Genomic DNA, 25,574 nt, shown 5'->3' with positions numbered 1-25,574 from the left:
ACGCAGCCACAACACGCAGTTGCACCACCTTCGTCCTTTTGATGCGGCACTGGAAAGCTGGACGGAGTGGTCACGCCAATTTGGATTCCATCTCGCCACCTACAGAATTCAAGGCAATGAGTGGCAGCCTTTTTTGTTAGCACCCGTAGGCGTCCAGACGTACCATGTGATAGTGAAATTATTTCCCCGACGCGACGTAGCAACTCTGTCCTACGACGAAATTTTGTCTGCATTAGATGCATATTTCATAATTTGGATTCCATCTCGCCACCTACAGAATTCAAGGCAATGAGTGGCAGCCTTTTTTGTTAGCACCCGTAGGCGTCCAGACGTACCATGTGATAGTGAAATTATTTCCCCGACGCGACGTAGCAACTCTGTCCTACGACGAAATTTTGTCTGCATTAGATGCATATTTCAAAGAATCGGTCAATGTAGTTGCGAAAAGGTATACCTTCTTTCGTACAAAACATACGGCAGGTCAGACTAATCGGGAGTGGGTTGCAACCTTGCAAGGCCTTACTAGGGATTGTGCTTTTGAGTGTCAATGTGGACTCCCTTATTCAGATACTATGGTGCGTGATGCAATTGCACAGAACGTTTCTGATGTTCATATACGGGAACAGATTTTGAAACTAGTCAATCCCTTCCTTCAACAAGTGATGGACATATTGGATCAGCAGGACACACTTGACTTTGCTCAGGAATCATTTGAAACTTCGCCACCCGTGTGTCAGGTTAACCGGCCTGCCGGGCGAGCTGCACGGAACAGTAAACAGTCCTCGCGCCCGGCCGCGCCAAAGCCGCCTGGCTCTCAGCCACGTGTCCCGAGCCAGCAAGCAAATGCAGTGAAATCATGCCCGCGGTGTGCTACTAGACATTCGCGTGAGAATTGCCCGTCACGCCAGGCTATTTGCTTTTTCTGTAATAAAAAAGGTCATGTTCAAAGTGTTTGCCAGAAAAAGCTCAGATCGGACACTCACAACCATTCCAGGCCCTTTGCTTCGCGCCGAAATCGAACCAGGGATACTCAAGGCTCATGAAACTTCACTTATGGAAATTCATGTCATTCATTCCACTCCGCCCAGTGCTACTCTCTCTAACAGTGACAGTGTTCGTCCCACAAATAGTGTGCGTCGACATCGCCGGAAATCCCGTCAAGTCGCAAGTGATTCTGTACCAGTGTCAGTTCACGTTGTACGAGACAGTCGCTCTTGTCGTGAGCAGGACAATAAACTTTTTGTTGATTTGGACATCAACGGCAAAGTGATACCGTTCCAGCTCGATACCGGAGCTGCAGTTTCACTACTCAATCACGACACATACAAACAGCTGGGCACACCTCCATTGCGTGCCGCAAATGTTAAGCTAACTAGTTATTCCAGACAAGCGATCCTTGTGTTAGGACAGTGCAGCCTTCTTGCAACATACAAGGGACAAACAAAACTTGTGTCATTTTACGTCCTTCGTTCTTCTTCTGCAGTGAACTTGTTTGGTTTCGATTTATTTCAGTTGTTTAACTTGTCTATAGTGAATCTGGTCCTATCAGGGAACCAGACTGTGCCTTCAGCCAGTGTTTCTTGTCTATGTGAAGAATTTGCAGACATTTTTGCACCAGGCCTCGGTTGCGCTAAGAACTATAAAGCACATTTGGAACTGAAGGTCAACGCGCAACCAAAATTTTTCAGAGCGTGCAATGTTCCCCACGCATTGCGTGATGAGGTCGCAAAAACGTTACACGATTTGGAATCACAAAGTGTAATTGAACGTGTGCAGGCTTCTCTCTGGGCTTCACCCCTAGTAATTTTGCAAAAAAACTTCCGGAAAACTGAGACTTTGTGTGGACTTCAAGGCAACAGTGAATCCACAACTAGTAACTGCAACTTTTCCTTTACCCCGCCCGGAAGATCTTTTTGACAAACTGTGCCCGGGTAAATATTTTTCGAAGTTGGACCTAGCAGAAGCGTACTTGCAAATACCGGTGGACGAAGAATCCCAGCGTGTTTTGGTGGTTAACACACATCTTGGTTTGTACCGATTCAAACGACTGCCATTCGGGTGTGCATCCGCCCCTGCATTGTTTCAGCAATATCTACAAACTGTTTGTGCGTCGGTCCCTACTGCAGCAAACTATCTGGACGATATTGTGATCTCCGGAAAGACGGAAGAAGAACATTTAGCCAATCTCAGAACATTATTTCAGGTCTTGCGACAAAATGGTCTTCGCCTGTGGAAGGACAAATGTGTGTTTTTTTGCTCGTGACTTACCCTATCTGGGACACGTACTCAATGCCCAAGGCATACATCCCAGTCCAGAGCACCTCCATGCCATACAAGACTTGCCTTCGCCGCAGAATTTGCAGCAGCTACAGAGTGTGCTGGGAAAAATAAATTACTATCATCGCTATGTGCGCCATGCCTCTTCCATTTCAGCTCCGCTTCATCGCTTACGTCGTAAAGGTGTTCCGTTCGTCTGGACGACAGAATGTGAATGCGCCTTTCGCCAGTTGAAATCGGCGTTGCTTTCCAATACTTGCCTTACGCCCTTCGATCCCCAGAAACCCCTTCTGTTGATGATGGATGCATCGGATTTCGGGATCGGTGCTGTGCTTGCGCACAAAGATGGTTTGCACGATCGCCCTATTGCCTTTGCGTCCAAATTGCTCTCGTCTGCACAAACACATTAGTCACAGATCGAGAAAGAAGCATTGGCTCTCGTATTTGGTGTTACCAAGTTTCATGATTTCTTGTATGGCCGTCACTTTACCATCATCACAGACCACAAACCTTTGACATCGCTTTTTCATCCGAACAAGCCTGTACCTCCAGGTACAGTGCAGAAATTCATTCGCTGGTCTATTTTCCTCTCGCAGTACCGCTACGATATCTTGTATCGGTCCACTGCTAAGCACGGAAACGCCGATGCATTATCCTGTTTGCCTGTTGCTGGGGATAGAGCATTCGATTCCTCCGAACTTGCTTGCATGTTCATTGATTCGGAAACCGATGACGTGGTCGAATCGTTTGCGATTGATTTCGTCGGGTAGCTACGGCCACAGCTGCCGACCCTGTGCTTGCTACCGTCCTGTGTTTCGTTGCTACGCAATGGCCCTTGTCAAAGTCACGGATCGAGGATCCGTTGGTTCGCCGATTTTTTGCTCACAAGGAGAGACTTTTTGTACGATGTGGTGTTTTGCTGTTGCGTTCTGATAATGATCAGTCCAGGGTCGTGGTCCCACGTTCGTTACAGTCCTCTGTCTTAAAGCTTCTCCACCAAGGACATTGTGGTATAGTGCGAACGAAACAACTTGCTCATCAGCACTGTACTTGGTTCGGAATCGATGCTGCGATTACGAATATGTGCTCTTCTTGCATGGCGTGTACCGAACAACAATCCGCACCACCGCGGAAATTCTTTGCATGGCCAAAAGCCACTTCCCCTTGGCAACACTTCCACATTGATTTTGCTGGTCCATTCTGGAATGCTCGATGGTTGGTTGTTGTCGATTCATTCAGTAACTTTCCTTTTGTTGTCCGGATGTCTTCCACGACATCTTCTGCCACCATCCAGGCGTTATCTGCTATCTTTTGCATTGAAGGTCTTCCACAGACTATTGTTTCCGACAATGGTCCACAATTCATGTCCGCAGAATTTCAGTCATTCTGTGAGGCCAATGGTATTCAACATCTGATGTCCGTGCCGTTTTCGCCACAGTCAAACGGTGCCGCTGAACGATTGGTCCGGACTTTCAAGTCACAGATGTTGAAGTTTAAAGAGTTGCATTCTCGGGAGGACGCGTTATTGCTCTTTTTGTCCTCGTATCGCTCTCAGCCCCGAGATGGTCGCTCGCCGGCCGAGTTGCTTCATGGTCGCCCTCATCGCACCTTGATGCCTTTGCTACATCTGCCGCATCAGGTTCCTGTGCAGCGGCAGACACTTGCTTTTGCCCTAGGCGACGTTGTATACTATCGCAACTATCGAGGTTCACGGCGTTGGCTCGAAGAGTGCATTCTTCGCTGCCTCGGCCGCGCGATGTATTTGGTTTTGGGGGCCTCTGATGAGATGCGTCAGCATCTCAATCAGCTGCGCCTCTGTCGTCACACGGGATCTGCCGCTCCCCGTCTGCTTTCAGCGACGGTGCCGTCCGGTCAGCGCCCTGGGGACCCATCTACTGGCTCGCCTCGGCCCCAGGTGTTACCGACGATGCCTTCCATTTTGCCCCATGGCGCCACGCCGCCGCCTGTTCTCCCATCGGCGACGCCCGCAGTGGACGCGTCGCTGCAACCACCTGGCGCCTCCCTGGGTCACGCGCCGCCGATCGCTTCCCGTGACCCATTGTCCTCCGCTATGAACTTCTTGCCCGCTCCGGACCACATGGTGTCTTCGCCCGTCGGGTGCCCCGACCCGATGGAGGTCGACCCTTCAGCCCCTCCTGTCTCTCTACGGGCGCATACACCGCATGTTGGTGTGCACCCTGGACTAGGTTTTCAGGCGTTTCCTAGCTCCCCTCGGACCGAATGGCAGGGTGCGGGTGGCACAGCCTCGCCTGTTGTTAGCCTCCCCACCTTGTCGCATACTTCAACATGGGGTCCTCCGCATGACGGGCGGAAGCCTTATAACACAACCGTTCGCCGATTTGCGGGGAAGGAATGTGGTATCACCGCCGCCAGACACCACACTTGCTAGGTGGTAGCCTTTAAATCGGCCGCGGTCCGTTAGTATACGACGGACTCGCGTGTCGCCACTGTCAGTGATTGCAGACCGAGCGCCACCACACGGCAGGTGTAGAGACACTTCCTAGCACTCGCCCCAGTTATACAGCCGACTTTGCTAGAGATGGTTCACTGACAAATTACGCTCTCATTTGCCGAGACAATAGTTAGCATAGCCTTCAGCTACGTCATTTGCTATGACCTGGCAAGGCGCCATTATTTGCTATTTATCTTGTGATGCATGTACCGTCAGACCGATGTTCACCAATTATGGATTAAAGTTAAGTATTCCAAGAGCTACGACCTTTTTTGCTAAAGCCTAACTTCCTTAAATGTTCCAGACCTCACGCCAGCCTGCGTGAGCTTAACGCGTGCCTTTCGGCTACCAATCATAGTGGCTTGGCTGTCTTGCCAAGTCACAACACATGCCATACGTCAATGGAATGATCTGTAGGTTGCCAGAAACATACTGTCACTTGTTTCTTGATGAAACTAGACAGCTGTGTAGTGGAATTATGGTAAAGCTTTGTCAACACTAATGCTGGCCCTAGCCTGTGTCTGTATATATGTGTGTGTGTGCGCGCGCGCACGCAAGTGTATACCTGTCCTTTTTTCCCCTAAGGTAAGTCTTTCCGCTCCCGGGATTGGAATGACTCCTTACCCTCTCCCTTAAAACCCACATCCTTTCGTCTTTCCCTCTCCTTCCCTCTTTCCTGATGAAGCAACCTTGGGTTGCGAAAGCTTGAAATGAATGTGTGTGTGTGTGTGTGTGTGTGTGTGTGTGTGTGTGTGTGTGTGTGTGTTTGTTTTGTATTGTATTGTCTTTGTGTGTGCGCGCGCGCGTGGGTGAGGGGGCGGGGGATGCACATCTCCTAAACCATGAGACCAATATCAACCAACTTGGTACACACATCCCTTATTGTCTGGCAACAATCTATGTCAGGGTGAGAACTTCAGGAGATGTGATGTCAAACATCTCATATGCATAAAAAACTGCTGCATTGTATGTGTTTGCAAGACATTTTGCAGGCAGTATCAATGTATGCTGCTGAATGTACCTGCACAAATATATCATTGTACAACACACAGTTCATGAGATATGAGATCAAAAACACTGGGATGCATGATGCTTTAATACATTTATTCTTTACTATTAAGACACTCCTACAGTCTAGTCAACTTAAGGAAATCCCAGACACCTGGCACTGCTGTTAACAGCTTTCAATTGCAAAACTTGAATGGCTGTCTGCAGAAATAACCATCAACAGATGCTATGAAGAGGCTTTGCCATAGAGACATTTACAAAATTGTGTTGTAGACTTGCAAAGCAGTTACACCCAGTGACAAAAACTGTGCGAGATATTACACTACAGTTTCTTTTTTTCTTTTCTTTTTCAGTTTCTAATGGAAAATTGGCAAACTGAATACCCAGGCAGTGGTATGCTTCTCAGCCAGTATTCAATATAGAAAACATTAATTCCATGCCTAAATATTTGGTTTCCTCCATTTATGATCACCAAACTGGATCCAATCTGAAGACTTGTTTGGCCTTTCCATACCACTGGCACATTTTCAGCAAAAAAATGGCACAGCCAGCCTTGCTGCCTGCATTCCAATCATGGAAACTGTTTTCTTACTTGTCACTATCCATATCACTCTTTAACAGAGCAATTTATTCATCATACCTGCAGCATTCCAATAGAATTTAAAAATGCAGTAAACTCCCGTTTATCTGAAATGATCAGGATGGTGGCCAGTGCAGATAATGAAAATTTTGGATAAACCGAAGTCCCCCATTTTCACGCGTGAAACACCCGAATTGTGTCAATACCGTGAAATATGATCGGAAAACTTGTATAGGGTACTTATGTTGTTAATATGGTTGTGAATAAGCCTGCATGTTATTGACTGAAAAAATTGTGTTGACGTGTTAAAAAGATGCCAAAGTATGATTGAAAACTCAAAGTTTTTAAATGCTGAATAACAATGCTCATTTATTTTGCATTCTTACAGAAAAATCTGTCTTATTTGGCAGCAGGAAAAAACATGAGTTAAGTTTATTAACCTACTCTTTTGAACAAAAAATAAACTGCTGTACAAAATTATGAAACAAAAAGTTTGCCTAGAGGAACTTAAAAGTAAAACAAAAGAAACTTTTAACTTATGGACACTGAAGTTCTAGGACGCTTCATTAGAATTTACTTTTTGGTAGAAAAGTCTGTAATGTTTTTTTTTTTTTGTTTTTGGCTTGAGAAACTTTTTTGCAGCAACATATTTCCAACGTTGGAAACAAATGATTTTGGGATAAGCTGCCTCCTCCTGTTCACTGATATACTCCAGGGTGGTTTGGATCGCTTCGTAACTGACTGTGTGCTGTATCTTTTTCTTTGTTTTGCAATCAGAGACATATTCTTCTGACACTTTCTGGTCGGTCGCAATTTGGACGATTTCTTCCTCAGTCAAATCAAAAAAGCCATTTTCCAACCACTCTTCAATGTCTTCGAAATTCGCATCTTCACAACACGGTGGCTTCTCCAGTAAATTCACTAAAATTACATAATTTTCATCTCTTTCTGACACATCAGCTTGAGTTTCAGTGTTGCCTCCTCCTTCCCACCACTGATGAGTTGCCTTATCAAGAGTTTTTTCCAAGATCTAAAGAGAGAAATTGGAGGAATTAGATTCCAAGCTTCAACAAGCCAATGAATGACACTTTTAAAACGTCAGTTTTTTAAGAGCTTGCACAAAATCATCTTCAGCATCAATCGCACTGATTAAGCAGTCAAGTAACTTGCGTCTATAATGTTTTTTCACTGTCTCAAGAACATCTTGGTCCATCGGTTGACAGAAGTGATGTTTGGTGGGAGAAAAACAACTTTGGTATCCTCATCATTTAGATCATCTGGGTGAGAAGGAGCATTGTCCACAAGAAGTAGCACTTTTCGACAAAGTCCATTTCCTCCATGTATTTTTCCTACAGCTGGAACAAACACTGCCTGGAACCACTCATTGAAGATGGCACCGTTCATCCATGTCTTGGACTGATTCATGTACCACAATGGCAAAGGTTTATCACGTCTCCCGTCTAAATGCTCTTGGTTTATTCGATTTGCCAAGTAAGGCACAGTTTATGATTGCCAGTGGCATTACTGCATGCAAAGATAGTAACACTTTCTTTGTTCTTTTTATATCCGGATGCTGATTTTTCTTGTTTAGAGGCAAGGGTTTTTGTTGGCAACATTTTGTAATTCAACACGATTTCATCACAGTTGTAAAGTTTATCACCAGCATAATCTCCTTTGCCGATGATTGTGTGCAGTTTCTTCTTATCCTCAGATGATGATTCTTTCCCCCCCTTCTTGCCAATTGTTCCCTAATTCTCCCCCTGAAACACTCTATAACCTCTGGTTCTTTCAGTTTATCCAGGTCTCATCTCCTCAAATTCCCACCTTTTTGCAGTTTCTTCAGTTTTAATCTACAGTTCATAACCAATAGATTGTGGTCAGAGTCCACATCTGCCCCTGGAAACCCTGGAAATGTCTTACAATTTAAAACCTGGATCCTAAATCTCTGTCTTACTATTATATAATCTATCTGATACCTTCTACTATCTCCAGGATTCTTCCATGTATACGACCTTCTTTTATGATTCTTGAACCAAGTGTTAGCTATGATTAAGTTGTGCTCTGTGCAAAATTCTACCAGGCGGCTTCCTCTTTCATTTCTTAGCCCCAATCCATATTCACCTACTATGTTTCCTTCTCTCCCTTTTCCTACTCTCGAATTCCAGTCACCCATGACTATTAAATTTTCGTCTCCCTTCACTACCTGAATAATTTCTTTTCTCATCATACATTTCATCAATTTCTTCATCATCTGCAGAGCTAGTTGGCATATAAACTTGTACTACTGTAATAGGTGTATCTTGGCCACAATAATGCGTTCACTGTGCTGTTTGTAGTAGCTTACCCGTACTCCTATTTTTTTTAGTCATTATTAAACCTACTCCTGCCTTACCCCTATTTGATTTTGTATTTATAACCCTGTATTCACCTGACCAAATGTCTTGTTCCTCTTGCCACTGAACTTCACTACTTCACACTATATCTAACTTTAACCTATCCATTTCCCTTTTTAAATTTTCTAACCTACATGCCCGATTACGGGATCTGACATTCCACGCTCCGATCCGTAGAACGCCAGTTTTCTTTCTCCTGATAATGTCCTCCTGAGTAGTCCCCACCCGGAGATCCGAATGGGGGACTATTTTACCTCCGGAATATTTTACCCAAGAGGATGCCATCATCATTTGACCATACAGAAATGCTGCATGCCTTCGGGAAAAATTACAGCTGTAGTTTCCCCTTGCTTTCAGCCGTTCACAGTACCAGCACAGCAAGGCCGTTTTGGTTAGTGTTACAAGGCCAGATCAGTCAATCATCCAGACTGTTGCCCCTGCAACTACTGAAAAGGCTGTTGCCCCTCTTCAGGAACCACACGTTTGTCTGGCCTCTCAATAGATATCCCTCCGTTGTGGTTGCACCTACGGTACGGCTATCTGTATCGTTGAGGCACGCAAGCCTCCCCACCAATGGCAAGGTCCAAGGTTCATTGGGGAGGGGGGGGTTTAAAATCTATTACACAAATTATATGAAGTGGCACCAGAGCCAGTGCTTATGTCAGAGGCAGTTGGAGGCCCTTTGGAGCTGATCTGTGGCAAGGCAACATCCATTAACCTAACCAAGGTAAATTCCTTCACTGTCTCCTTCATAATCCCATTTTGTAATTTTATGGTTAACCTCATGATAATTCCAATTCCAAAGAAAGCAAGTGCTGTCAGGTGTGAATATTACCTGATCTATCATTTTAAAAAGCCAAGATTGCAAAATACTAACACGAACTCTTTACAGAAGAAGAATAGAAAATTTGGTAAAAGCCGACTCTGGGGAAGATCAGTTTGGATTCCGGAGAAATGTGGGAACACATGAGGCAATACAGATCCCAGAAATTCTCTTACTAGAGAGGATAAGGAAAGTCATTTATAGAATTTGTAGACTTACAGAAAGCTTTTGACAATGTTGACTGAAATACTATGAAATACTGAAGGTAGCAGGGGTAAAATACAGGGAGTGAAACACTATTTACAATTTCTGCAGAAAGAAGAGGGCAGTTACAAGAGTCAAATGGCATGAAAGGAAAGAAGTGGTTGAGAAGGGAGTTAGACAGTATTGTAGCCTACCCCCAATGTTATCCAATTTTTAAACTCAGCAAGCAGTACAGGAAACCAAAGGAAAAAAATTAGAGTAGGAATTAAAGTCCAGGAAGAAGAAATAAAAACTTGGAGGTTTGTTGACAACATTTTAATACCGTCAGAGACAGCAAAGGTCTTGGATGAACAGTTGAATGGAATGGACAGTGTGTTGAAAGGGTACAAGATGAACATCAACAGAAGCAAAACAGGGTAATGGAATACAGCTAATTAAATTGGGTGATAATGAGGAAATTAGATTAGGAAAGTAGTAGATAGGTTTTGCTATTTGCACAGCAGAATAACTGATGATGGCTGCAGTTGAAATGATACAAAATGTAGACTGGCAATGGCAAGAACAGCGTTTTTGAAAAAGAGAAATTTGTTACCATCAAATATAGATGCACGTGTTAGGAAGTCTTTTCTGAAGGTAATTGTCTGAAGTGTAGCCATGCATGGAAGTGAAACCAGTTTACACAAGAAGAGAATAGAAGCTTTTGAAATGTGGTACTATAGAAGAGTGCTGTAGAATAGTTGAATAGATCACATAACTAATAAGAAAGTACTAAATAGATTGGGGAGAAAAGAAATTTGTGGCACAACTGGACTAGAATAAGGTATCAATTGACAGGATGCATTCTGAGGCATCAACTTAATAATGGAGGTGTGTGTGTGGGGGGGGGGGGGGGGGGGGGGGGGGGGGGAGGTAAAAATCTTAGAGGCGGGACTAAGAGAAACACAGTAAACAGATTCACAAGATTGCAGTAGTTCAAATAACTACTGCAACCTTGTGAATCTGTTTACTGTGTCTTCAGCCTGAAGACCCAGCAACCACAACTCATTTCTGCTGTTCCACATTACTTTTCTTTCTGTGACTTATTCTCAATCAATAGTGCATGCTCATTAGACTGTCATTTCCTTTCAACAGATCCTGCAGTTTTACCTCGCTTTCCCTGAAGATAACATTGGCATCAGCAAATCTTATCATTGCTATTCTTTCACCCTGAATTTTAAATGCACTCCTGTACAGTTCTTTTATTTCTGCCACTGCTACTTCAATGCAGAGAGTGAACATAAGGGGGCGAAATACTACTGTCTCTCACATTTTCTAATCCTAGCACTACATTCTTGGTCTTCCATTCTTACTGTTCCCTCTTTTCAATATCACCCATCTTTCCCTACAGCTTACACCTGCTTTTCTGAGAGTTTCTAAACTTTTGTTCTTTACATTGTTGAATCCTTTTTTATGTTGATAAATGCTATGAATGTGCCTTGATTTTTCTCAAGTCTAGTTTCCATTATGGAGTGCAACGTCAGAACTGCCTCTCTGGTGACTTTACTTTTGCCAAAGCCAAAGTGGTCAACAACTAATAGATTCTCAGTTTTCTTTTTAATTTGTCTGTATATTATATTCAACAGCAACTTGAACGTGCAAACAGTTATGCCAGATATGCAATAGTGTTTGCCCTTATCTGCCTTTGCTATCTTGGGATTGTGTGGATGATGTTTTTCCAAAAAACTGACAGCATACCTCCGCAATACTAAGATTCTACAGACCAACTTTAGTAGTCATATAGTTCCCACTTCCCCATGATTTCAGAAGTTCCAAAGGACCTTTCTTCTTCTTCTTCTTCTTCTTCTTCTTCTTCTTCTTCTTCTTCTTCTTCTTCGTGGTCTTCAGTGTAGTCTTTCTGCCTACTGACTATCCTCTGTGTTGGAAAGTGGAATTCTCTTTACACTCAAAGTTGATGCTTTTGCTTTTCATTTCATCAAAGATTGTTTTGAGTTTTCTGTATGCCAAATAAGTCCTTCCGACAACCATTTCCTTCTTTATTTCTTTACATTTTCTCTGCTATCACTTTACTCTGGCTTCCCTGCACTACCAATCCATTTCATTCCTAACTGCATTATGCCTATCTGATCCGCTACAGTTTTTTACTTCTTTCCTCTATCAACTGAAGTATTTCTATTAACCAAGATTTCTTCACAGTTATACTCCTTGTACCAATGGTTGGCACTCCAACTTCAGTTTTGGCATTTTTCTTGAGCTGTCCATTCCCTTCAACTGAATTGCCTACTATGGTATTCATTATCACTGTATTAATAGCCTTTGAAAACTTCAATCTCATCTTACGATTCCTCAGTACTTCAGTATCCCAGTTCTTTCACACAGATTCTTTGGGCAATTCTCTTTAGCTTTAGTCTACTCTTCATCATTTCTAAATTGTCATCTGTGTCTGTATCTGCTCCTCGGCACACGTCACAATCCAATATCTGATTTTAAGATCTTCCGACTTCAATTTAATACAGCTGAATCCTCCCTTGTCTCTGAACCTTTTCAAGGTACATGTCTTCCTCATGCAATTTTTTAATGCTGCATTCACTACTGGTAGTTGAAATTTATTGCAAAATTCTATTATACTTCCTTCTCACTCAGTCCTGCTATAGAGCCCATAATCTCCCACTACTGTCTTCTATTCCTTTCCCTAGTATAATGCTCAAATTAGACACGATTATTATATTTTCAGCTCCCTTTAAATACTGAATTACACGTTCAGTAACCTCACATTCACAATCTCTTCACCTTGTGCTCGTGACGCAGACGTGTGTACTGTTGTCATTGTTTGTGGACGATTCTGACGAGAACGATCTTATAGTGTAATTGTTCACAATAAGCCACTCTATGCCCTACTTTCCCATTCATAATATAGTCTATGATGCTTCCCTAGACCACGGAGCCAACAAAGTTTATATTGTGGGCAATACTGCCCTACCCCTGATCCGCTCTCTCTCCACCCGTAGTGTAGCCAATAGTTGTAATAGTGAATTTAGTACCTGCACAGGCGTAACAACACGGCTAAACAACACTGTTAGCACAAGGTACAGAACAGGTCAACAGGGACTCAACAACACGCCGGGAAACAGAACCCTGCAAGAGGAAATGAAAACTCTCTGTCCGAGTCTAATCTACAGGGAAGCAGAAATTCCAAAAATAATGCAGGTAAGTGCACAGGGGTCAATACCACATAGCAGGCACAGTCAGCTGACGACTGAGCACACAAACAGCACACTGTAATAGGTGATGTTCACCGTGGTTGAACTCAGCATTAAAACTGACCCACCTGGCTCACTGCCATGGGTAGGTAAACATTTCTGTCAATGGGTCTGCCCATACCACGCACTGCATGCACCCTCCATGGCAGTTGTACACTCTCTTCAATAGCAATATCACACCAGCCCACCTGCATCTGTTGCAATGCCCAATGGCAGAGATACTTAAGTTAACATCAGGATTACTGTGCCTATCTGATGAGACTCTTGACATCTCAGAACCATCTGCTTGGAACACTTTAACCAGTTTCCTTGCATATTATCTTCCCACATGTCACGACTTCTACCAGATGCTCTTCGTGGACACCACCCAGCCACAACATGGGCCACCTTGTAGAAGGAGCTTTAGAAGAGTCCCAGCACCCCAAAAAGAAAGATACATACTCTATGATTTACACAGAGAGCTGTCAACAAACATCACAAGTGCATTTCCTGCACTAAAAGAGGAATACGGCAATGCACAATAGATTGGCTACAGCCAGAGTTCCATATATAGTCTATAATTCACCAAGGAGAGAGGAGGAAAGGATTGCTGGATAAACATAACATACCTTTTTGCTAATGTGGCTGTCAATCTGGTTGAAGGTTGTGACTAAACTTGACATAACTGTTTGCAGCCAACAGTTCTATTTATTTGGAGTTTTGTATAATCCTGACAAGCAACTTAGCAGTCTGTTATGATGTCAATCTCTCAGTCTTAACACATGAAAGTTACTTTTTGGGAAACGATTGGTGAAACAGTTGGAGAAAAAAGTTTGACACAAGTTCAAATTTAACTATATTCATTTACATCTAAATAATTCAAGACTGAATATTATACTTACTGCAGCTGCACCATATGCTTCATCATGCCTCCCATAGTCAGCAGCCAGAGAAGCAGCAATTAAGTAAAAGAAAGTCCACACAGCACAGAATACAAATTCCTGTGCAGAAAACACCACATGTAAAAGCTTTCACATGGGAACACTTAATTCTAATCACAATCTTAGTTTAATCCTCTACTGGATAATCCACTGCCGTAACATAAGAAAGCAACACATTGATTTAGTTAAAAAAACTGAGTTTCTACGATAGATATAAATCACAGTTCTCCTCTTTTCAGTTTAATTCTCATTAAATGCCCAACTATAATTATAATGATAGGTAAACTGTTGATAATTATTTTTCTACAGGTTTCAAAAGGAACAGTAAACATCAGTGATTTCTGTGCACAATGGCAGCAACAAGTAAAGTTTTAATTGAAATATGGACAAACTTTTTGATGCTGATAAAACTGCAAGAAAACCCAAAACACGTTCGTCTAAAGACAACTTTTTGTTGCTCACAAACTGTGTGTTTTAATGCAATTATAGCAGGGTTCACTAGAATATTATGTAATAAATTCCTAAACAAATGGTGCAACGTTTTAGTGAATTTCATTTCTACAATGTATTCACTGGCATCTCATTTTTGCAGTGTTTTCATTGACATTCTGTTCTTGTAATTTTTTCAGTGACCTTTAGGAAAAAAAGCTCTGTTTGTTTGTTTTGCAACTTCACCTGAGTGCTCAGTAGATTTACATTTACATAAATGATTTATTCTGCGGATAAAATAACGCTTGAGATGCAGATTTTTGTTTCACGTAATGTGCTTCTTCCCCAAATTCAGTTGCTGTAAAAAGATGGGCACAGCTTACACATAAGGACCTCCTCAGTAATTTCAGTTAACTGTTCTTGGGTGACTTTCATAAAAAGTCATATGTCTTAACAGAATAAAATTATAGGATCAGTGCCAGTTTCCTTATTTGCTGAGAATATTATGATATGATTCTTTAAGTTTTCCAGGCGTATTGAATGTTCGATGAGATTTCGGGATTGCAGCCGGATCGTGTTGACTTCTTGCCATAATATTTCGGCTGGCACTTATCCAGCCATCTTCAGGGGAGTGTGTCACTGGAGACTGCAAGTTACCAGAGTCAACTTAGAGCAAAAAATTGGCACGAAAACGCATGCGCATTGGCCTCCGTCACAGGAGTGTCCTCTATCAAAATCCGTGCCCTCTGGAGCTACTGTTCTATCTTTGGTGCACAGGCGCATACGCTTGGTGAAAACTACAGACGCTAAACAGACGTCAGATATCGCCAGACATGTCATTATGAATAAATTGTCTTCTCTCAGAAGAAATTAAAGAGATCAAAATATTCGTTGTTAAATAAAAAAATAGGTTGAGGAAAGGACTCAACCTACTTTTTATTTAACAATGAAAATTTTGAGCAGACTGACGGTGTTGCAATGGGCAGGCCTGTCTCGCTTTTGGTAGCAAACTTTTTTATGGAAGACTTTGAGGAAGGGGCGCTAGACTCAGCAGAACTGAAACTGAAAGTTTTCTGGCGATATGTAGATGACACTTTCATAGTGTGGCCCCATTGTGAAGAAGAACTGTCATGGTTCTTGCAACATTTGAATGCAATCCACAAGAACACCCAGTTTACGATGGAAATAGAGAAGGATGGTTGCTTGCCATTTTTTGATGTCTTGGTTACTAAGAGTGGATTGGTCATTAGGGCATTCTGTCTACCGTAAGCCAACACATACGGACCTTTACTTGCTAGCGTCGAGTTATCATCCTGCACGAACTACCAGCGTCCTAAGAACGTTGGTGCTCCGGGCTCATGTTGTTTCTGATGGAGACAGCCTTACAAAGGAGCTGGAACATTTAGAGTCGGGTGTTCAGAGGAAATGGTTACTCTCCATATAAGATTAGAACAGTGCTAAGAAGGAGGAAACGTGACCACCTACAAAATCAAGAAGATAAGGAGCTATTCAAGTCCAGGGTGTTCCTTCCATACGTTGGCAACCTTTCATCTAAAATAGGCAGGATTCTAAGGAAACAAAGTTAAAATAATCTTCCGGCCACCAGCAAAGATTAGTGCCCTTCTCGGTTCAGTAAAGAACGATCTGGGTCTGCGGAAAGCCGGGATCTATAAAATTCCTTGCCAGTGTGGCAAAGCTTACATCAGTCAGACGACATGCACAGTACATGAAAGGTGTGTTGAACACGAACACCACATTCGCCTTTCGCAGCCCAGTAAGTCGGCAGTAGCTGAGCATTGTATTACTACAGGATACGCTATGGATTTTTCTGCCACAAAAATCTTGGCCTCTGCGAAAACTTTATGGAATTCAGTAATTGAATAATCTGTGGAGATACGCCTAGTGCAAAATCTTATAAATCGTGATGGCGGTTTTCAACTGGACAAGACTTGGGACCCGGTGATCTCTGTAATTTCCTCTCAGAGAAGACAATTTATTCATAATGACACGTTTGGCGACATCTGACGTCAATTTTTAGCGATTCGTGCGTGCATTCCGACAGAGGGTGGACATGTAGTTTTCACCAAGCTCATGTGCCTGTGCGCCGCAGATAGAACAGTAGCTCCAGAGGGCGCGGATTGCCATAGAGGGCACTCCTGTGATGGAGGCCAATGTGCACGCGTTTTTGTGCCAATTTTTTGCTCTAAATTGACTCTGGGAACCTGCAGTCTCCAGTGACGGACACTCACCTGAAGATGGCTGGACGATTGCCAGCCGAAATATCATGGCAAGAAGTCAACATGATCTGGCTGCAATCCCGAAATCTCATCCACAATATTGTGACACTTTACCACTACCTTGAAGTTCCAAAAGCACCAACATTTGTATTATCTTTTCAGTATAACATATCAGAAACTGAATGGCCATCTAACTGCACTATTATTAGTCTACATCGCACACCAAACTGCTTCATATGTTCCTTCATTAGCACATTCTCTGCTTGTACTGTCATATTGTGCATTCATCTTTTTTGGACTTTGAAGACTATAGCTGTGATGGTTATAAACATGTGTGCTAAGCACCAAAAGAATGAAATTCTACTGTAAGATGATGATGATGATGATGATGATGATGATGATGATGATAATTCTACTGCATAAAAAACAGAAATTATCAGGATCAGTTGGTGTCTCCAGACTTAACCATATTGGGAACTGACGAGCCCAATTTTAAACACGTTAGGCTCCTTAATGTCCTGACCATCGTGGAAACAGCAGTAGGATTAACACTGGTTGCCACAAGGAGTGCTGTTAACTCTTTTGTTAGCCAATCTATGAAATTTGAACTTTTTGATTTAACTAATAAAAGAAGAAACATTTGTCTAGTCTAGTCCTCATCCAAAGGGCAGAAGAAAGTGGCTAACCAGAATTTTAATTTTGTGATCTAAGATAGGTAAGAAAAAAGACAAGGCTGTTTCTGCTTTGACATTCGAAAACTTTCCAATGTACAACCCAAAAATTAGAACTGTTTCATGTATTTGACTATGCAATGTACTGGTCTAGTTTTGGCAGCATTTGAAAAACATGTTCACTGTTTCTGAAAATGGTCTCCATACAGCACTGAAAACTATTTTGTACTCATTTTTTAAGTACTACATGTATTTCTTCATACAGTTGTTCCAGAAGAATTCTGTAGCTTTCACTGACTAATGTTTTGAGCATATACCTCACATAGTTATAAAGTGAGATTAAATCAGTTAGAATCTTTTATTTTAAAATTACCAATACAGCTGAGAAATTCATTTTTGCATTTCCTTTCAGTCAACACTCAACAAATGGGGATGAGGTTTCCTATCTTGCATGGAATTTCTAATAACCTTCATGTGAAAGAAGGCTAGTCTGAGGTTCAACAACCACCCCCCCCCCCAAAAAAAAAAAAAAAAAAAAAAAAAAAAAAAAAAAAAAAAAAAAAAAAAAAAAAAAAACAGCTTGCATTTTTCGATTAATTGGTCAATATCTGCCCCAAATACCACACTGCAGAAGCATGCAGGAAAATTTTACTAGGTGAAATGAGAGATGGAAGTTTTCATTTACATATTTAAATGCTTATGATAACAAAAAGCTAAACTGTTTGCAAGTAATCTTCTACAAACTTAATTATTTACTATTTCAACAAGGTAGCCATTACTTCACAATTTCTTCAACAGTAAAATTACTTATTTTAGTTTTAGCTTCCACTATCTGCATTTGATAACCAAAGAGTCTCACACATGTCAAGTGCTTCCTTTCCCATACACATGCTTTATTACTGAAGACATTATCTATTAAACTGGTGAATGGGCTACAAAGGAGAGGATCAGTACGAAGTTTTGAAAGTACCAAGGTTATTAGAAATGGAGTACTTACTTGGAGCCAATAAGGATCAAGGAAGGAATCCCCATTACTTTGCCCATGAACACTTCCCAACTTTCATCTGATGTGATTAGGGAAACGATGGATATTAATCAGGAATGCTGGTCTGGGATTAAACCGTAAACCTTCAACAATTTCAGCATCTTACCACATCAACTCTCTTGTAAAGTCATAAATCAATAGTTCTGAAAGAGCATCAGCCACAGTTAGTATCTTAATATTAGTTTTCATTAAAAAAGTAGTCTAATTAGCCATAATTCAATTTAACCAAATAAACATGGTAACATTAGTATATGAATGACTTGCTAATTTGTATACAGTACTGATTTGTCACTCCACATAGTAGCATCAGCTTTCTGATGACAGTAATTAGGATGCAGAAAAAGAGAAAGAATCATTAGTCATTTAGAACAATTTTAAGTATTAAAGTCATCTAAAGATTTTTTCGTCATGCGCCAAAGTGGTCTGGATTCACACAAATGCCACAACGAGGCAGACTACAAAGACAGACTGACATTTTCAACATGGGTGCAACAAGATGTTTCTATTCAACAATCAATTATCAACTTGATGGGGAAATCTGTAGATGAAGCTACCATGTCTATGTTTGCATGCAGTTTTAATACTGCTCCTTAACTTATGTCACCTCACTAAAGGAATTTATCAGTACCATCGAAGAGACTGTGCACCATCTTGCAACAGACGCAACAGAGGAAATTTGTCTGGAGTCTTGCTGTATTTTGACGAGGCCTATGGGGAAGACAACCCTCCAAAACTCAAGAGCAGATGTGGTTACGGCAGTAGGCGAGCTGGAGCAAGGTAATTGTATTGTACTCGTCAGCAGGAGGCATATCAAGATCAATGTTTTATTGTGTGAATCAGCTTATCACAAGACCGATAATGATCCTACCGTGTGATGCGAAAAGCAGAACTTTCATCTAACAGTTTCCTGCCAAAGGAGGTCAGTAAGAGGCTGAAACCAAAAAATTAGTTCCACCTAGACTGCATGGACTGCCCAAGATCCACAAAGGTGTGCCTTTACGTGCTACACTGAACGATACAGGAGCAGCCAGCTATGATTTGGCCGAGTATTTGGCACCTTTACTTAAACCCATTGTAGGTAAGTGTCCACATACATTTTATCGGCACATTTCAGTTGCTTAAGCTGGAAAGCAACAAGTTTATGAGTTTCAATGTCTTTTCTTTTTACAAATATGGATTCACTACATCTCACTGTTAACAGGTTTGTGACTCATTGCAGCAATGGTCAAGCACACTCTCTCCTCAACACACTTCATTTAGGCTGTTTATGTACTTTCCAGGATGTGAGGTCATGGTCCAAGAACTTTTCTGCTCCTTACGTTTCGTCCAGGACTGCGCTGGACTTCCTCAGAGGCGCTGCTCCGCTGAGTCTTGCCGACTGACTGGTCGGGTGTCTGAGAGTGACTTATATATTGTGAGAAAGGGGGGGCGTGGTTCAGGTGACACGTGATGAGCAGTGATAATCCATAGCAAAGATAACGTTGACTATCGATTACCACCTTGTCAAAGATAAAAATTGTTAGCAATTTTGTAGAGCCACTGTCCATATATCGCTAAGTTTCATAGCCTCCTCTTTCCTATTAAAATTATCGTGATGTTTATAAATTTCGATAGCTTCTCTATATAGCCGTGGATAGTAATTTAACGTTGTAGATAAAACTTCGGTATCCGAAAACTTCACTTGGTGGTTGCCTGGTTGAAGAGCATGTTCGCTACAGCTGACTTTTCTATTTTTCCAAGTCGACAAAGACTTTTATGCTCTTTCAGTCGCGAGTTTACACTTCTTTTGGTAGTACCAATGTAAACTTTACCACAGGTACATGGAATTTTATACACACCACATGTCGACAGGGGAGGGCGTTTATCCTTCACAGATCGTAGTACTTGACTTATTTTCTTTGTTGGTTTAAAGATCGGTTTTATGTCATGTTTTCGTAAAATCTTACCAATCCAATCTGTTACTTTTTTAATAAAAGGGAAAACTACTGTATTTTTCTGTCGTGGTTCATTCTTACCTTTTGGGTTTCTGTTCCTTGGACGCAAAATTCTATTTATCTCTTTTCTTGAGTAGCCGTTTTTTTCAAAAGCCTGCTTCAGATATTTCACTTCAGCATCCAAATGTTCAGGTGTACATATCTGTTCTGCTCGATCGACAAGACTTTTTATGACACCTCTTTTTTGTTGAGGATGATGATTAGAATTTTTATGTAAATATCTGTCCGTATGTGTTGCCTTCCGAAAAACTTTATATTCCAAGCTTCTATCAGACCGTCTCATAACTAAGACATCCAAGAAAGATATTCTGTTATCCTTTTCTATTTCCATGGTAAACTGTATTTTTGGGTGAATTTTATTTAGATAATCAAAGAAATTGTCCAAGGCCTTTCTGCCATGGGACCAAACCACAAATGTGTCCTCTACATATCAATACCAACGAGATGGTTTGTTATTAGCTTTGTCTAGGGCTGATTGTTCAAATTTCTCCATATAAAGATTGGCAATCGCAGGGCCTAATGGATTACGCATTGCTACTCCATCAAGTTGTTCATAAAATTCATTATCCCACTGGAACTGACTTGATGTAAGACAATGTCTGAAAAGAACAGTCAAATCTTCAGGAAAAATATCCACTACGAAAATCATAACTTCGTTAACAGGAATCATTGTGAATAAGGACACAATGTCAAAACTTACAAGAATATCTTCAGGGGCCAGAGTTAGTCCCTCTAGTTTTTCAATAAAACCGATCTTTAAACCAACAAAGAAAATAAGTCAAGTACTACGATCTGTGAAGGATAAACGCCCTCCCCTGTCGACATGTGGTGTGTATAAAATTCCATGTACCTGTGGTAAAGTTTACATTGGTACTACCAAAAGAAGTGTAAACACGCGACTGAAAGAGCATAAAAGTCTTTGTCGACTTGGAAAAATAGAAAAGTCAGCTGTAGCGAACATGCTCTTCAACCAGGCAACCACCAAGTGAAGTTTTCGGATACCGAAGTTTTATCTACAGCAGGTACTTACAGGATTCCATGCAAAAGTGGCAATCTTATATAGGGCAAATGACACACACATTGCAGAAGCGCACTGTAGGACATCAGTGACGTATTCGCCTTCTCCAAGCCAGTAAGTCTGCTATGGCCAAACATTTTATAGCTACTGGGCATTTGATGAAACACAAGAACAAAAATTTTTACCCATAAGTCAAACTTTTCAAGCTGCATCATCAGTGAATCAGTTCAAATAGACAATTGTCAGAGTTGCTTATCAACTTCTGCATAAAATCAGGTCACTGAAAAACTTGATGCTCTGCAATTGGCAATGGAGACTTAATTTCCTAGAGAGCATCCTATGTTACACAATTATCCAAGAGGGCCTCAAACTAACACCTATCAGTTATTTTAGTTACAATAATTTTCACAGTACAATGTGGGTATGAATGCTTGTATTATAAGACTCTCACACATTAATGTAAAGAGAAGTGCAGTTTGTGATCTGGAACATTTTGCTAAAACCATTTTTCAAATTTAGTAATACACACACTGAACAACCAAAAAGAGATTAATACATGTTCTTACAATTTTTAGCCATGGAACCTTGTAGAACTTCTCAATGACGTGAAACAAGTAAAACAGCAGCATAATCCCCGTGAACCAGAATCCTGTCATTGAGACTGTATTAAACCAGCCACCACGTGACTGCCACCACTGGTAAGATACCGAGATGCATATGAAACCAATCAGATTGAAAATCTGCAAAAGAAGATAACTTGTTAAAGCAAATTTTAAAACTGTAACAGGCTCTTAACACTACTTAAGTATATGAAGTGAACTGTACTTATAGAAGCACACTTTCTTGCCTAACAACTAGAACAAGCTAAATGTCAGCAAGAAACAGTTCAGAATCAAAGTGTCCACGGTAAGCAGGATAATATGGTGACCATTTACATGATTGGCTTTTGAATTAACTGTAAGATGTTCATGTACATGGTCTGGTTACATTAATGTGACCACCGCCTATGTCCAACATCAATGTGCAATAACCACTCTCCGACAACAGGTGGCAGCACTAACTGGAGGGTACATGAAGTGTGTCAAGGATGCAGAAAACAGTGTCATAGACATAATGCAGAAATGGAGGAATTTATCTGGCATCCATAACGGCAGGATCACTGGCTTTCAGGTCAAGGGTGGAAGCCTTTCTGAAACAGTTAAGTTTGTAAACTGTTTGCATGCTGCCATGTTTAATGTATACCGGACACGGCAAAATGTTGCTATCCAAAACTGCCCCCAAGGCAACTATGGTGCACCACGGGCAACAGATGACATGTTAACAACAGTTATGGAAGTGTGTACAGGCAAATAGATGAGCAACCGTTGAGCAACTGACTGCCCAGATGAACAAAGGGGCTACCAACCGTCTCTCTTCAACGATTATTCAGTGAAAATTGCTGCATATGAGCTTCTGCAGTGTGCGCCTGAATCATGCACACATGCTGACTGCTGTTCGTCATTGATGAAGGCTGCAATTTGTACACCAGTACCGCTACTAGACATCCACTGAGTGGGAGTAGGTGGCCTTTTCGGATGAATCGCAGTTTATGCACTACTGGTCAGATGGCCATTGGCGTGTATGATTGCGACAATCTTCAGAGTGGTCTAGGCCAGAAGTGGGAACGTTAAGGTCTGGGGAATGTTTTTATGGCATTCCCTGGGTGATCTATTCATTCTGGAAGGCACAATGGATCAACCCAAGTATGCAGGTATCCTTGGGGGACCATGTCCACCCCTAAATGCAGTTCGTTTTTTCCTAGGCACAATGGCATCTGCCAGAATGGTAATGCATTGTGTCATATAAGTTGCAGTGTAGTTCAAAGAGCAAAAGAATGAGTTTAACACACTTCCCTGGGCACCAGACTCCCCAGATTTACACCCAATCAAGAAGATTGTGCCATGGATCCTCAACCAAGAATAGCACGGCTGGCCATAGCACTGGAGTTGGCCTGGCTCCACATGCCTGTCATTACCTTCCAGAACTACATTAACCATCTTCCTGCATGTCTGTGCTGCGAAAGGTGGTTATATTCAGGCTTCTGACAGTGGTTGCATTAGCATGACTGGACTGAGTATATTTAAATTTTGTAATTGGTTATCTTCAAAATTTCTTCAGCTTAAGGAAAGTTACCCTTCATTCAAGGAATCTGGAACCATGGAACATCCATGTAAATATAAGCATCAGTTCACTATGTTGTATCTTGTCCAAAGACTATTTACACGCACTTTTAAGTTTACAGAAAATAAAGTGACAAGGTGAAAGACTGTATCTAAATATGAATGAGTAACAACTGTGTTTGATTGGCTACCTATTCAGGGCACTTTTCACTTGTCAGTCACTGGTTGAAAGTGTTTTAAAACAAAAGCACCCATTAAGTTTCAACCAAGGACAGGTACATGCTAACAGTAGTGGGAACTTCCAAGAGGTGGAACATAAATGAAGATGAATTCTCATATGTTGACAGATGGATGAAGGTACTGTCTGGCAGCTGTGCAAGCCCTTCTAACTGACATTTGCAAACTGCCACATATTTGCTATACAACCAATCAACATGTTCCTGACAACCTATGTTAAAACTACAAACCACAAACGCTCTGTATCAATGAGATGAATTCATTGCACCTTTGAATTCATCCATATGACCAAAATCCACTTTAATTGACACAGAATATTAATCAATGCAGAAAACATTATGAAAGCAGATCTGTAACAACCTATACCTAACCTTCGTCATTGCATACTCAAATGGTAGCTCTAAGTCATTACTAACAAGACTAACTGACCAATAATAAACTTGCCTGTTATCTAAATTTTGTGCCACCTGGATTGCAAGAGTGGTTGCAGCTGAAAGAAGCACAAGCTGAGGTGGCCATACCTGTCAGAGAATTTTATCTTATTTACATATATTTTATGTTCATTTGAAAGGTCTGAGTGTGACCAACATTAAAAGGCTCATACTGAGGTCCATTACTGATGTGTTTTGTGTGTGAAATTTAAATGGTGCCCCAAAATTATTTGCCTATGAAACACTTGAGACAATCTGCTGGCTATGGTGTGTACCAGGTGTAGAAGTATGAAACTGGAATTTGGTTGCAGTAACTACATGTCTATTGCTTAAAACTGATAAACAATATTTTATTCAAAATAATCTCTATTGCTACTTATACATTTCTCCCACCTCTCCAACAGGCTATGAATGCCACACCAAAAAATCAGTTCCTCCTCTGAAGCAAACCAGTCAGCAAACCATTTTCGTACATTTCCATACAAGCTGAAGTGTTGTTCAGCGAGAGCATGTCCCAGTGATGCAAACAGATGATAATCAGATGGAGCCAAGCCTGGAGAATACGTCACATGTCCTAGTATTTCCCAACTGAGCACCTTGATCATTTCCCTGACCCATTTTGCTGTGTGTGATGGGGCTTTATCATGGAGCAATATGACTGTTGCCTTTTTCCATATTCCAGTTGTTTTTCACTTAATGCTCGATCATTTGCTGTTAGCAGCAATCAGTGTTAACGGTTTCACCAGGTTTTTGGAGCTCATGATGGACGACACCTTTCTGATTCCACGAAACACAGAGCATTGTCTTCTTTCCACAGCAATTTGGTCTTGCAGTAGATGTCGATCATTTGTCTGGATTCACCCACAACTTATGACACTTAGGATTCTAAAATATATCCATTTTTCATCACCTATCACTATTTGTTGGAGAAACTACTTTCTTTAGTATCTGGCAAGTAGCATTTCACAACTTGTGTTTCGATTTGCTTGCTATCTTTTTTTTTTTTTTTTTCTTCAGTTCATACAGAACCCATTTTCCCAGTTCCTAAACCTTTCAACCGAAGAGAAATGGATTTCTACGTCACATTCAATTGTTCTGAGAGTTCCTGTTGAGTTTGAGTATTATCTTCATCCAATAAGACCTGCAATTCGTTGTCTTCGAATTTTTTTTTGTAGTTTCTGCACTCGTCGTTTTTCCACGTCAAAACCACCACTTTTGAATTTTTCAAACCACCCAAAACACTGTTTTCCCAAGAACATATTTGCCGAAAGCTCTGACAAGCATTCTATGTGATTCTGCAGCAGTTTTCTTCAAACAATAACCAAAAACCAATGCTGTCCGCAAATCATAGTTCGTAGGCACAAAACTCTGCATGTTTACTGGTTTGAAACAGATACTGATGTATGGAACTTGGGTTA

The 25,574-nt window shown here is 41.4% G+C and overlaps 1 protein-coding gene across 1 annotated transcript in view; it reads right to left on the bottom strand.

Annotated features, from left to right (window-relative positions):
* Positions 1–25,574, bottom strand: part of LOC126161780 (CKLF-like MARVEL transmembrane domain-containing protein 8) — a 45,339-nt gene that overhangs the window by 5,690 nt on the left and 14,075 nt on the right. Inside the window, exons 3-4 of the mRNA XM_049917849.1 lie at positions 21,896–22,069; positions 13,897–13,995 (exon numbers count right to left, since the gene is read on the bottom strand). Coding sequence (XP_049773806.1) covers positions 13,897–13,995; positions 21,896–22,069 — 273 coding nt within the window. The remainder of the gene's footprint in view (positions 1–13,896; positions 13,996–21,895; positions 22,070–25,574) is intronic.

This window comes from Schistocerca cancellata, chromosome 2, assembly GCF_023864275.1.
Source record: "Schistocerca cancellata isolate TAMUIC-IGC-003103 chromosome 2, iqSchCanc2.1, whole genome shotgun sequence".
Taxonomy (NCBI): Eukaryota; Metazoa; Arthropoda; class Insecta; order Orthoptera; family Acrididae; genus Schistocerca; species Schistocerca cancellata.
The sequence above is the reverse complement of the archived record's forward strand: the minus strand, read 5'-3'. Positions and strand labels throughout refer to the sequence as shown.